A 14499-nucleotide genomic window follows, 5' to 3' on the forward strand; every position below is an offset into this window, starting at 1 on the left:
CATTTCACACACAAGGCCACTGAGGTATATAATGAGGGAAAGCAATTTTGGATCAATAACTTACCTAATCCGTATCATTTAAATACAGAGATAAAAATTCAACAAACAAAATTCATAAATGTTACATCAGTATTCACGAGTATTTATTGAAATGAACCACTTAAGGCTAAAGTTCAGCCAACTATAGTCAATTGAGGAACTATGATGGAAGAACTAACGTAATATTTGATGTAAAAAATGCCTGAGGAGTATCCTTCCTCTCCTTCTCCTCTTCACGAGTAAGATTGACTGGTTGTCCAGACCAGATTTAATCTCCACTCGCTTCTTGCATGTAACAAGATCTCCAGCTGTCTTTCTTGGAAACTCTGGTCAGCATTACACATTTTACTCTCCTCTTCTCCCTTCTCCCCCGCCCCATCTGTCCTCTCCCCTCTGTGCGCCTCCAAAGAAAGAAGGTTGATCGGTAATCTAGTCCAGATTTTATTCTCCTTACTCTGGACAAGTATTGAGGTCAATCATTTGTCAGCTCCCCAGTTTGGGCTATGGTTTGTGTGTGCTCACCCACATTATTACAGTACTTTAGTGGTTGTCAGAGGACAACTTGCAAGGAGTCTGAGTTCTTACTGTATGTGAGACCAGAAGATCAAACTCGGGTTCTTAGGTTTGGTGGCAACTACCTTTACCCATCTCTTGAAGGCACATTAACACACATTTTGTAGAGCTCTGTCTCCCTAAAAGTCTCCTGACTCCCATGGGAATGATGAAGGCAGCCAGGCCAGGCATACTGTAATGGCACCACAGAGTGGCATGCAGCCCAGAGCCCTATGTTGGGCCTTAGATTAGAACAAGAAGTTACATTCACCATAGTTCATACTAACACCCTAGAATGTATACAATTCAATACAGACTGCTCCCTTTCCCACAATACAAATTCCCTAGTTGAGAACTACACAAAAAAAGAAATTTTATCATCTGAACATAGAAATATGTTTCTCGCTGTATTTACGTAACATATAACTTGTACTATAGTTAACAGCCCACTTGTGTTCTTCCAGTATACCCAATAAACATGTTTGCATTAAAAAAGTATTTTGAGGAGGGGGTAGAGAGATGACTCAATGGTTAAAAACACTTGCTGCTCTTTCAGAGGACTAGGCTTTGGTTCTCAGCACACACTTTAAGAAAGTTGACTGAAGAATTTCATACCCAACTAAACCACAGTTCTCAGTCAGGGAAGAATTCAAGAAATGGTTCACCTACAAACCACCTTAAAAGCCTAATTCTCTTGAAATAGAACAAGACGTGAGATAACATGAATGATTCAGGTATGGGGAAGCTGGAAATTCATTTCAGTTTGGGTTTACCAGTTTATCTTGATTTTATCCTTAAACCTTATTTAAATAACACACACACACAGATGAAGAGAGAGAGACAGAGACAGAGACAGAGACACAGAGAGAAAATAAATGAACTTTTAATGAAAAAAAGAATAGAGCTAGAGTAGACTTCAGAGAAAACCAATGCATTTTTGGAAGGTGCAAAGAATATAAACAAGTGCTCATTGAAAATTTGCATTATTTTCTGCCCTATTAAAAAGGGTATTAGTAACAGGGAAATAAAATACAGTTAAAGCAATGATTCAGATGACACGTTCAGAGTGAGACTGAAAATGACAATGACTGAAATCTCTATGAGGAGTGTTTATAACTGAGACTTTCCTTCTCCATCCCTCTGAGTGTCAGAAAATGGACTGAGGTACTGAGAAAAACCACCAAAAATAAGAACACAGATCGGATTTCAGTGTGGAAAAGGTGGAAATTTTACACACCGGTTATCATTGCTTCCCCCATACCAAGGAGTTCAAAATGCCAGGTGCCAAGTTTTTAATTTCTTCCATCCCATCCACTGACCTCTTTACTGAATTCATTTCTAGAGAATAACACGAGCCCATGAGAAGAATTACATATTCTCTTCTGTGGCCCCCAAACAAATCACTTCCCCTAAGCTAAGGATCACCACTTAAGTAGTCCCAACCACACACAGGATATCTAATAAGCATTTTAAACTTAAAGGCTACTATAAAAAGAAACACTCACAAAATAAGAATGAGCTGCTTGAAAGAAAAACTGTTATATCTGAGACTGATAATTTAATCAGAAGACTGAAAAAAAGTGGTTGGAGAAGATCTACTATAGTTTGCAAAAAATAAAAACAGACTATAGTAATTAGGGCAAAGATAAGAATACTTAAGCAGTGATTGTCGACATTAGCATGTAATCCCAACACTTGGTATGCTGAGATGGGATATCAAGTTCAATGCCACCGAGCAAATGAAGTGAGTTTCATGATATCGTAGAGTACATGATGAGATCATTTTATCTTTTAAAAAAAGGCAGGAAAGAATTAAACATGTAGGCAATCCAGTTTTGAGCAATTAATCAACAAATAAAAGCAAGAAAAAATAATATAAAAATGGATAATGAACACATAGCAAACTGAGATCTATGAGATACAGCAAGGTAGTACCAAGAGGTAAGAAAATCCAGCAATCAGTGCTGCCTTTAAAAAAAAAAACAACAACAATCTGTGGAATAAACAATCTGCCACTGTGTTTCAAAGGACAAAAATGATCCAGGTTCAAAATTAATAAATGAAAATAATAACTAGAAGGGCAAGAACAAGCAAGTGAGAGGGTGAATGACCCATAAAAGATGAATGCAACCAAGAGTCAGTTGTTTTTTGAAAAACTGAGAAACACTTTGATAGACAAAAAATAAAAGAGGAACAAACAAAAAACAAAAATTGGAAAGGAAAAGGGAGATATCACTACTTATAGTATAAAAACACAAAGGAGAGTGAAAGGATATTATGAACAGGCACATAGCAACTAATTTTATAACCCAGACAAATTCATTTTTTATTTTTTAAATTTATTTTTCACTTATATAATCACTTTATATCCAAGTCATAGCCCCCTCCCTCCTCTCCTTCTGGTTCCACCCTCCCATTGCTTCCTCTTATTCCCTTCTTTCTCCTCAGAAAAGAGGACCCCCCCATCCCACCCCAGGACATCAAGTCCCATCAGAACTAAGCTCATCTTCATGCACAGTGACTAGGCAAGGCATCCCTGTCAGGTGTCAGTGATCAAAACAGCAGGCAACAGAGTCCATGTCATGCTCAGCACCCACTCAACTTACTAGAGGACCCACATGAAAATCAAGTTGCCCAGCGGTTACACATGTGTAGGGTGAGTAGGTCCAGTCCATGAATGCTGTTTGGTTAGTGCTTCCATCTCTGAAAGCCCCATGGGCCTAGATTAGTTGACTCTGTTGATATTCCTGTGGCTTTCTTGCCCCCTCTATCCCTCTCCCATTCTTCCACAGAACTCCTGGAGGTCACCTAATGATTGGCTGTGAGTCACAGCATCTAATTTGATCAGCTGCTGGGTGGAGCCTCTCAGAGGACAGTCATGCTAGGCACCTGTCTGTAAACATGACAGGGGATGGCGTGAGGGCTTGGCTTTCTCCCATGGGGTGGGTCTGAGGTCTGGTCAGGCATTGGCTGGACATTCCCTCAGTCTCTGCTCTGTCTTTATCTCTGCATACCTCGTAGGCAAATTCTTAATGAAACCTAACAAGCCAGCAATAATTGTCAGTTATTTAGAAATCTTTTTTCCAAAGAAAAGCCAAAGACCAAATGGCTACTAAATTTCACCAAAAATTTAAATTATAATATCAATTACTTAATTGATATTAGTTCTCTCTGTGTGGGTTCACAGGTACCAAAAGAGGGCACTGGATCTCACTGCAGGTAGAATTAAAACCTTTTGTGAGTCAACAGACATGGGCCCTGGGAACCAAATGGGGTCCTCAGAAGAATGTCTGCTTTTAAGCACTGAGCCATCTTTCCAGCCAATGATAGTTTCAATTAGATGTTATAAGTTTATTATAATCCACCCTTTGAGAACTATTCTCATTTGTTAATTAAAGTCTCACTCACATTCACATGAAGAGCTTTGCTTATTTTTCTGTTTGGCTCTGGACATTGGATTCAGGGATTCATGAATACTGAGCACATTTTTTCCCACTGAGCTACACCTGGAGCTGCAGTAGATATATTTTAGAACAATGCTGACCAAATGAAAAGTTTCTGGTGAAAGCATACTAATGTGTCTTCATTGTACCTACAGTGTAAGTGTTAATCATGCAAGGTATATATCATGTTAAAAGAATGAGAATCATTTATACACCATAGCCATTTATAAAATATTAGTCACAAGTGGATCAATACATCTATCATTTCTATGTAAGAGTTTTTCAGAATGCTAAGAAGAGTTCAGTTAAATTTTATCTAATTTGACAAAAAATACTCAATTTAGAAACATAATCCCGATTAAATAATGCTTTATTTGAAGAAAGAAAATGGGGCTAGTACACCATGCAACAGAATCATGGGACTTAGAAGCTCACCAAAATGTTTGCATAATTGAAAATTCCTTTAAAAAATTTGAAAGCCATCCTTTACAGTAATGTTAAATTCATCCTAACAATAGCCAGAACTTTTGAAACATGAGTCCTTTAATTACAAGAAATCAATGTACAAGCTCAGATACCAGGGACCTGAAAACATCTGACTTTAAAAAAAAAAGTGATGAAAACTAACACGACCAAGAAAGAACATTCCATGGCTACTTTGTACACTTCAGTGTAAAATGGCAATAAAAGATGCAAGGAATACTGGACAGTTTGAAACAGCTATGAACATGACTATCAGTAACATGCTAATACAGACTTCCTTACATGAGCGAGAGGTTGGGAAATTATATATGCACTGGTGAAGACCAAGTCATCACAGGAGGACAAAGTGTGATTCCTAGCTAAACCCCAAACAATCCCTAAAATTGGAATTTTCCTCAGTGTTCCTATAAACCTCTTCATTTAAGAAATCGGAAAGTACTGGTTTAAGAAATTTAAACTCATTCGTCCCAGTACCTCCCTTCAGACATACCTCATACTGGTAGCTCTGGGACAGGGTCCCTGCCCCACTGACATCCACCAGGTGGCCAGGAAAGTGGCCTTCAGGAACCGAGAAGGGGCCCAGCGAGGTCTCCCTAGCTCTCCTGCACAGCCTTACCCCAACAAACAGCAGCACAGATAGGAGAAAGAGCGAAGACACAGATGCCAAGGCTATGACCAGGTAGAGTGTTAGTGAATCTTCATCATACTCCATGTCGCGCGCCACCTCTGGCAGAGGCAGGTAGGGCTGGGAGAAGCCATCCACCAGCAGCACATGCAGAGTGACACTGGCAGAGCGCTGAGGATCGCCATTGTCCCTGACCAGCAGCAGCAGCCTGTGCTTGGGGGCATCGCGCTCACTCAGCAGCCTGGTGGTGCGCACCTCGCCATTGTGCGCCCACACGCTGAACAGCCCGGGCTCCGTGGCCTTGAGCAGCTGGAATGACAGCCAGGCGTTCTGGCCAGAGTCGCGGTCCACTGCCACCACCTTGGTGACCAGATAGCCAGGCTCCGCCGCCCTGGGCAGCAGCTCTGTGCAGGGCGCAGAGGCGTTCTGCAGAGGGTAGAGCACGAAGGGCGCATTGTCATTGTCGTCCAGCACCAGCACGCGCACCAGCGCCTGGCTGCTGAGAGCAGGGGAGCCTTGGTCTGTGGCGGCCACGAGGAACTCGAAGGCCTGCAGGGCCTCATAGTCCAGCGCCCTGAGCGCGAACAGCTGCCCATTGTCTGCGTTGATGGAGATGAGTGAGGCGAGGTCCATCTGAGGGTCCTGTGGTGGCAGCAGCGAGTAGGTGATGTGGGCGTTGGAGCCAGAGTCTGAGTCTGTGGCTCTGATGGTGCCTATGTGCAGGGCGGGGCTGTTGTTCTCGCGGACAGACAGGGCGTAGGAGGATTGGGTGAAGGCGGGGGCGTTGTCGTTGACGTCGGACACCTGCACTGTTATGGTGTGCTGGGTTGTGAGCCTGGGTGAGCCCATGTCGGAGACGGAGATGGGGATGTTGTACTCGGCTCTGCTCTCTCTGTCCAGGGGGCCCTCGGTTAATAAAGTGTAGAAATTTCCTTCTGTAGGTCTCAAAAAGAAGGGAAGATGGTCTTGGATGGAGCACACTGTTTTCCCGTTGTCTCCAGAGTCTGGATCTGAAATTCCAAAGATGGCGACTACAGTTTCAGGGGAGTTTTCCGGGATATCGCTGAGGAGTAATGACACGGTGAGTTCAGGCGCGTTGTCGTTTACATCCATCACGTCTATTACCACGGTGCATTTTCCGGAAAGACCTCCCCCATCGGAGGCCTCGATTTCCATGCGATAAGACCGAATTTCCTCAAAGTCCAACAGCTTTCTTACTCTAATCTCTCCGCTGTCTGCATTTATTTCAAAAGCCCGGAGGATTTGATTGGAGGATTGAAAAAGCGAGTAGGAGAGCTCCCCGTGTGCCCCAGCATCTAAGTCTCTTGCGGATACAGTGACGACGAGGGAGCCCACAGGGCTGTTCTCTTGAACCCGCACCTTATAGAGCTCCTGGGCAAATTCAGGGGCATTGTCGTTAATGTCTAGGACCACAATGACAACCTGGGTGGTCCCAGTCTTGGGAGGTGACCCACCGTCCAAAGCCTTGAGTGTTAATCTAAGCTGTGCCTGCTCCTCCCGGTCCAGCGCTCTGTCCAGCACCAGTTCAGGATATTTCCTGCCATCGCTGTGATTGCGGGTGAGAAGGTGGAAATGGGAGTTGGTGCTGATTGTATAGTTCTGGACTGTGTTGCTACCTATGTCCAAATCTTGAGCTATCGTCAATGGGAACACAGCCCCTGGGTGGCTGCTTTCCACGATTTTGAGGAGAACTTCATCTTCCGTGAACTCTGGGGCATGGTCGTTTACATCTTGAAGCTGTATTTCCCCTTGAATAAACTGCACTGGGCTATTTAGCAGAACCTGGAAATGTAGGATGCATGGGTCGGTGCCCCCACACAACTCCTCTCGATCCAATTTTTCTTTCAGGAGCAAATTTCCAGTGTTCTGTTCCAGCAGCAACAGCTGTTTGTTCCCTTTGGGAAGGATCTGGGCACCCCTGATGACCAACTCCCTCAAGCTCAGCCCTAAATCTTTTGCTAGGTTGCCCACCAAAGAGCCCTTGTCTGTCTCCTCCAGAACGGAATACTTAATGGCTGCACCTCCTGCCTCCCACAATAGTAACAGAAAAATAATGGCGGTCACTTGCCTTTTCTGTAGTACCTTGCGGAGTGATGATGTCTCCATTGTCCTTCAGGTAAAAAAGATGCAGCAGTTAATCACCCAAGAATTGCTTTGTGAGTAACTCGGGAATCTTAGCTTCATAAATTTGAGCTTCTTTTCTTTTTAAAGTTTCTTGACACGGTGTATCGGCCCTCTCTGAAAGGTTCTATCTATCGGCAGAAACGTAAGCAGCTTCCTTTCTCGGTTGCAAGAAATGGCTCTGCTTTTACAGTCTCGGATTTTTCGCATTTTGCAGGGTTTCGTTTTCTTAGCCTGCAGCGCCACCAAGCGTTCTTCTGTACAACTGCAGATAATTTGTTTTGAAGGGCGTTGTGAGGGCTAAAATGAGGCCCGCCCTTTAAGTTAAATTCCTTCGGTCCCTTTCCCCCCCAAGTCTCATTTGACAGCCGTGAGATAGCTCAGCTATGTGAGAGAAATATATATTTCTTCCTTATGAAAGAGCAAATTCAGTACACAAAGCTCTGCACAGACAGTCATGCATTTAAAATTTGTTTATTTGTACAGATATTCGTTTAGTTTTCCACCATAGCACCACGAAGGAAACACAATTTTTATCTATTGGAAACGTTTTTATTTTATTATAAAAATGCTATTTTATACTAAATATTATTTTAAAATACAGTTTCTAACTTCCAAATGGCAATGTGCCTCTAACTCCTGAAGGGAAACTAAAAGGTGATTTCTTTGTTTGTTTCAGTCTCTGGGATATATGTTCTTTGGAAGTTTCCTTCATACGTGCATTATATGCGGTGACCCCTAAAACTGACTGGAGATGGTCACTTGCTTTATAAGTACTTGCTCAGAGTTCAACGGTCTTTTCTACAACTATGAAGAAGATAGTGAAGTCAAGGATGTAAAAATATGATCCTTCTGGGGAAGGGTTTGACCTACATGCCTCTGGTAGGGGACCAGGCAGAACACAAGTTTGGGGCTGTGGAAACTGCATAATGAAAAAACATTGAAGTTCTAACCACAACTGTATGGTTGGAGCTAAAGAAGCAAATCCCCTCAAGAAAAAAAAAAAAAAAAAAAAGATGGATTTCAAAGGACAGGGAAAGTTTCCCAGAATCCCAAATAGTAAATGCTTTCTTTGCTCATTAGAGTTCACTTTAATTAAGGTTAAAAGTAAAATATTCACACATCACCTTAATATAATTGTATTCCTTTGACAAAAATTTGAAAAAAGATTTCATACAATATGGCAGCTATACCTACAAAACAAGACTGTGGCTACAGATTACTTTGCAGTTAATAAATGATATTCATTGAACATTAGAGGAGAAAATAAAGTTACTTGAGAAAGGAAAAGAAGTTTGGAAACTACAATTTAGATTTATATTTATGAACAAAACAACTTTGAACTCTCAAACTGTCAGACAAAAGCAAGATAAAATGTGCTCTCCTGATTTTTATTCTCAACAATAGAATTTAGAATGAGCAGAAAGATCTTTTCTGGATTGAAGGAAAGAAGATAGCCTTATGAAATGCAAATGTTTAAAATTTCATGTAATTGAACTTAAAATAAAATCAAAATAAAACCTTCATTCATTGGCAAAGGCAAATTGCTGTAGAAAGAATATTAACATTTCTTTGTAGTATCTCTCTCTCTCTTTTTTTTTTTTAAAAAAGGACTACTGGATGGTCATAACAGTCAGCAAATATTTATTCAATATTTGTAAACATCTTGATGGTGAGAGACCATACTGTTCTTATATGAGGCTCACAAACTATAACTCAATGGATTGAAAGTTCAGTAAAATCTATATTCAAGAAATATGTGTTGATTTTTAAGACATGCCGGGACACTCCCAAAGATGCATTCAGAAGGTATGTGTCTTAGCATTTAGAATTCCTTACTTTTATATTTAGAGGTGCACATGATAATGTTATCACCAAATGGAAATTTGCAAAATTCAGTAATATCAAATAGTCACATTCAGTAAAATGAATTTAATCACTTGTTTAAACCTGACCAGCCAGGTCTACATAGTGAGAGCAAGACCAACCCAGGCTCCACAGTGAGAGCTGTGGTGCTGCATGCCTTAATCGCAGTACCCAGGAGGCAGAGGCCTGTGAATCTCTGAGTTCGAGGCCAGCCTGGTCTATAGAGAAAGTTCCAGGACAGCCAGGCCTACGTGAAGAAACCCTGTCTCAGAAACCAAACCCTCAAAAACTAAATAAAATAAACAGCAAAAAAGAGTTTGGCAGTTTAGCTCAGTGGCTGAGTTTGCCTAACATGCAGGAGACACTATTGCATACAGTTCCAGGAACCATTATAAAAGTAAATACCATAAGTATCTGCCAATATACACCAATTGCATGAAGAGTCAGGTTAAAGATATTTCTAAGCTTAAACAGAATTTACTACAACACTGCAGTATTTAGATGAATGAAAAGCTATTCCGAAGGGTAGGACTTTTCTCTGTTTTCACCTCAGATTCCAAAGGAGGGAAGTAGGGGTTAATTGCCTTTCGAAATTCGAACTCACCAGTCCCAGAGTCTCCCCTCAGACACACCTCATACTGGTAGCTCTGGGACAGGGTCCCAGCGCCGCTGACGTCCACCAGGTGGCCAGGAACGTGTCCCTCAGGCACAGAGCAGACACCCAGTGAGGCCGCCCTGGCCTTCTTGAACAGCCTCACCCCCACGAACAGCAGCACAGAAAGGAGGAAGAGTGAAGACACAGATGCCAAGGCTATGACCAGGTAGAGTGTTAGTGAATCTTCATCATGCTCCATGTCGCGCGCCACCTCTGGCAGAGGCAGGTAGGGCTGGGAGAAGCCATCCACCAACAGCACATGCAGAGTGACACTGGCAGAGCGCTGAGGATCGCCATTGTCCCTGACCAGCAGCAGCAGCCTGTGCTTGGGGGCATCGCGCTCACTCAGCAGCCTGGTGGTGCACACCTCGCCATTGTGTGCCCACACGCTGAACAGCCCTGGCTCCGTGGCCTTGAGCAGCTGGAATGACAGCCAGGCGTTCTGGCCAGAGTCGCGGTCCACAGCCACCACCTTGGTGACCAGATAGCCAGGCTCCGCCGCCCTGGGCAGCAGCTCAGTGAAGGTCGCAGAGGCGTTCTGCAGAGGGTAGAGCACGAAGGGCGCATTGTCATTGTCGTCCAGCACCAGGACTCGAACCAGCGCCTGGCTGCTGAGAGCTGGAGAGCCTTGGTCTGTGGCGGCCACGCGGAACTCGAAGTTCTGCATGACCTCATAGTCCAGCGCCCTGAGTGCGAACAGCTGCCCGTTATCTGCGTTGATGGAAATGAGAGAGTTGAGGTCCAGCTGCGGGTCATGGGGCGGCAGCAGCGAGTAGGTGATGTGGGCGTTGGAGCCAGAGTCTGAGTCTGTGGCTCTGATGGAGCCTATGTGCAGGGCGGGGCTGTTGTTCTCACGGACAGACAGGGCGTAGGAGGATTGGGTGAAGGCGGGGGCGTTGTCGTTGACGTCGGACACCTGCACTGCTATGGTGTGCTGGGTTGTGAGCCTGGGTGAGCCCATGTCGGAGACGGAGATGGTGATGTTGTACTCGGCTCTGCTCTCTCTGTCTAGTGCCCCATCGGTTTCCAGAGTGTAGAAATTCTCCATAGATGGCCTTAGAATAAATGGAAGATTATCTTCTATGGAACACATAACCTGCTGGTTATTTTCCGAGTCTGCATCTGAAACGCTGAATACTGCCACTATGATGCCTGGCAAATTTTCAGGGATGGGGCTGGTGAGTGATGATAAGATCACTTCCGGGGCATTGTCATTCACGTCTAATACCTGGACGACTAAAGAGCATTTTCCTGTTAGCCCGCCACCATCTATGGCCTCAACATCCACATGGTAAAACTGAGATGCTTCAAAATCCAAAGCGCTTCTCAGTCGAATTTCTCCTGTCTTTGTGTTTATTTCAAAAGGCTCGTTAACATCATCATCTTGAAACAGTACATAAGACACCTCTCCGAAGGATCCTGTGTCTAAATCTCTTGCTGAGACAGTAATAAGCAGTGAGCCAATGGGGTTGTTCTCAGGGACCTGCACCTCATAGAGCTCCTGAGCAAATTCGGGCGTGTTGTCATTTATATCCAATACTAGTATTTGAATCTCTGTGGTCCCTGACCTGGGCGGAGACCCGCCGTCCACCGCAGTGAGCGTTAGTCTGAGCTGGGCCTGTTTCTCATGATCCAGTGCCTTGTCCAACACCAGTTCTGGAAACTTCTTGCCATCACTGCGGTTGCGAGTGAGTACGTGGAAGTGATGGTTGTCACTGACAGTGTAGCTTTGAATGCCGTGGCTGCCAGCGTCTAGGTCCTGCGCCATTTTCAAAGGGAATGTCTTCCCTGGGGCAGTCACCTCCGATATTTTAAGGAGCATTTCTCTGGCAGGAAACTCTGGGCTGTGGTCATTTATATCTATTACTCTCAGTGCCGCTTGATAAAACTGCAAAGGATTTTTTAGCAACACCTGGAAAGGCAGCACACAAGGCTCCGTGGAGCCACACAGCGTCTCCCGGTCCAGTCTTTCATTTAGCACTAAATTCTGGGTCCGTGCATCAAGCTGCAAATATTGTCTGTTCCCCTTGAAAACCACACTAGCTCCCCGAGCAGCCAGCTCTCCCACCCTCAGTCCCAAGTCCTTCGTCAAGTTGGCCACAAACGTGCCACTTTCTGTCTCCTCCAGAATGGCATACTGAATTGAGTCCGAACCCACCTCCCACAAGAGCATCAATGTAATCAAAACCATCACTTGCCTTGCCTTGCTCCACTCTTTTGTTTGCGACATCTCTATGGTCTGATTCCGGAAGGAAAATCCCTTTGAAAGATAATCCCTTTCAGCTCTTAGCCACGGAGGTAACCTTGGCCTTCAGAAAACCTTTGCTGTGGAATTGTAGATTTGATCTTACAAGTTCCTGGTGACCCCTCTTCTCCGGAACGCTTAGCCGCAGCAGCAAATGGTTCTGTGTTTTGCTTCAGCTTCTAGGCGAGGCGGAATCCAAGGACTCGGAAGGGTCCTTACTCATTCTCTTAGCCTACACCGCCACCATGCGTTCAAATAGATAACTTCATGAGATGTCTTCAGATCAACACTGAACATTTTACTTTTATCAGGGTCTGGACATTATAAACACTTTAAAATTGAGTCAGTGTTTCCAATCTGAGTGTATGAAAGGTTTCTTAAGAGTTTGAGTTTCTTAGTTGTTTGTGAGTGCATACTTGTGTTTTGTTTTTAGGTTGGTTTTCCAGCTCACCAGATCTGGAATCAAACTGCCTGCTGGTCTAAGGGGAGTCCACACCACGGTCTTTCGTGGAGAATCATGTAAGAATCGTTCTCTCTAGCGATGCAAACTTCCCATAACTGACTATGGTTATTTAACAAATGACATCCAATGAGTTCTGTAAGAAGTAAACTGTTTAATTGTCCCAATAAATATGTTAACAAAGTATTAAAATGTGAAAATTCTACAGAAACATTAAGTTCTCTAAAATAAAATGTTCCTAAATGGCATAAGCAACAGACTTACTTTGTTACAAGGTCACGTGAGGACAGTAATGGTAATCATTATGCTACTGAGAGGAAAGCTCCAGCCAAAAGGCACATATGATAGCAATATCTAAACCAAACAAATAACTTAAGAGAAGAATTAGGAGCAAGTGATATTTGTCATAAGAAATTTTAAGATTTTAACTTCATTTCTAAATGAGTAGAATTGGTCATGGTTTTGATATAAGTGTTTTATATAACCTTTCATTGGACAAAACATCCTCATGTTGATTGATCAATGTCTAAATATATCATTCTATTGTCAGAAATGGCACAATGCAGAAAATGACATTCAAGGACTACCTGTACTCATGCACAGAAGTGCTCAGCTGTAATCCCAGAACTTGGGAGTCTGAGACAGAAGGTTTGCATGTGTGAGGCAAACCTACACTACATAAAAAGACCATGTCTCAAAAACCAACACACAGAAATGCAAATAATGTGAAAGGGATTACATTTGAATACATTATAGAATTCAATGACTGAATATCATGGTTATATTAAGTTACTTCTTGCCCCTTTCTGATAATTAAAAAGTGTCTTTTAGTATCATTTAAAATGTGGGTAAGTACACATACAAGAACATGAAATATGATAAATATAATTGATTTCTGATATATTTTTATTTATTTAAAGATAAATTATATTGAAGTCATGAAACTTTCACATTGGAGTTAAGACAATGAGAAATTAGAATATGTTAAAAATATTTTAACTCTAAGTAAAACAAATAGATTAAAATCTGATGGTTGAAATCATCTTATAACTAGAAGTCACATATGCACAGCCAACGGAATAAAGAAAATGAGAATATCAATATCACAATCCTCCAGGATTTACTAAAACCATCATTCTGAGTATGGACATTTCTTGAGCATGTGAATAACAAATGGAACTGATGAAGTAAAACCAATAGTCAAAGATTTTGGATGGGTTTGGTCATTTCTAAAGGTTCCTTCTGAATGGTTTCACGCCGAGTCATTGCTGTCAATTTGATTGGACTGAGGAGTACCAACAAGTAAGTAAAGCTTACTTCCTGCAGTATCTGTGAGGGGTTCCCTAGAGAGGACTATCTGAGGGGGGAATCCCACACTGCATGTGGGTGGAGCCATTCCTCAGGCTGCAGTCAGGATCAGAGAAAGACCACCATGGAAGCAATCTCTACTCTAGGTCCTGGCTACTTTCATGGGTGACAGACTGAAACTCTGACTCAAAATAAACCCTTTCTCCCTTGTTTTCTTAGACATTTTGTCACAGCACTGGGCGGTCTGAGTAACAGTGGGTGTTCTGATTGCAGTTTATTGGCACACACTTATCTCCTTTACTCTCTGTGGCACCAGGGATCTTCAAATATGGCTCACAGGCTATTCCTGACGCTATGACAAAATTTTACCAGCCTTACGGCATGTGTTGAGTTTATTCTAGACAAAGAAATATCCTTTAGGAACATTGGTACTTGAGTGAGAAAGATATTACCCCCTCAATACCAGCTGAACATGTCAAGAGACTCCCTTTTTATAGAAAGTAAATCACATCATGTTCTTATAGAGGAAGGCTTCTCTGCTTGCCTTCATTTTCTTTTAAATAGAGTTGAGTTGATTTTACTTCAGAAAATGTTACTTCCACACATGTTTTCACAAGGATACATTAAACAGTTTTGTTAGGAGAAATGTCTAACATAAAAAGGAAATAAAATAAACTTCCA

The 14499-nt window shown here is 42.7% G+C and overlaps 2 protein-coding genes across 2 annotated transcripts; both read right to left on the reverse strand.

The window, feature by feature from the left end:
* Positions 1–4392: 4392 nt before the first annotated feature.
* LOC129676414 (protocadherin beta-14) lies at positions 4393–7434 on the reverse strand. Its single transcript, XM_055606757.1, has one exon. The coding sequence runs from the start codon at positions 7267–7269 to the stop codon at positions 4873–4875; it is 2397 nt and encodes a 798-aa protein (XP_055462732.1). The 5' UTR covers positions 7270–7434; the 3' UTR covers positions 4393–4872.
* Positions 7435–9647: 2213 nt separating this feature from the next.
* Positions 9648–12087, reverse strand: Pcdhb6 (protocadherin beta 6). The gene has a single exon (XM_055606749.1). The coding sequence runs from the start codon at positions 12033–12035 to the stop codon at positions 9648–9650; it is 2388 nt and encodes a 795-aa protein (XP_055462724.1). The 5' UTR covers positions 12036–12087.
* Between the last annotated feature and the right edge of the window lie 2412 nt (positions 12088–14499).

Source organism: Psammomys obesus, unplaced genomic scaffold, assembly GCF_907164565.1.
Source record: "Psammomys obesus unplaced genomic scaffold, mPsaObe1.curated_primary_1811, whole genome shotgun sequence".
In the NCBI taxonomy this organism is placed as follows: Eukaryota; Metazoa; Chordata; class Mammalia; order Rodentia; family Muridae; genus Psammomys; species Psammomys obesus.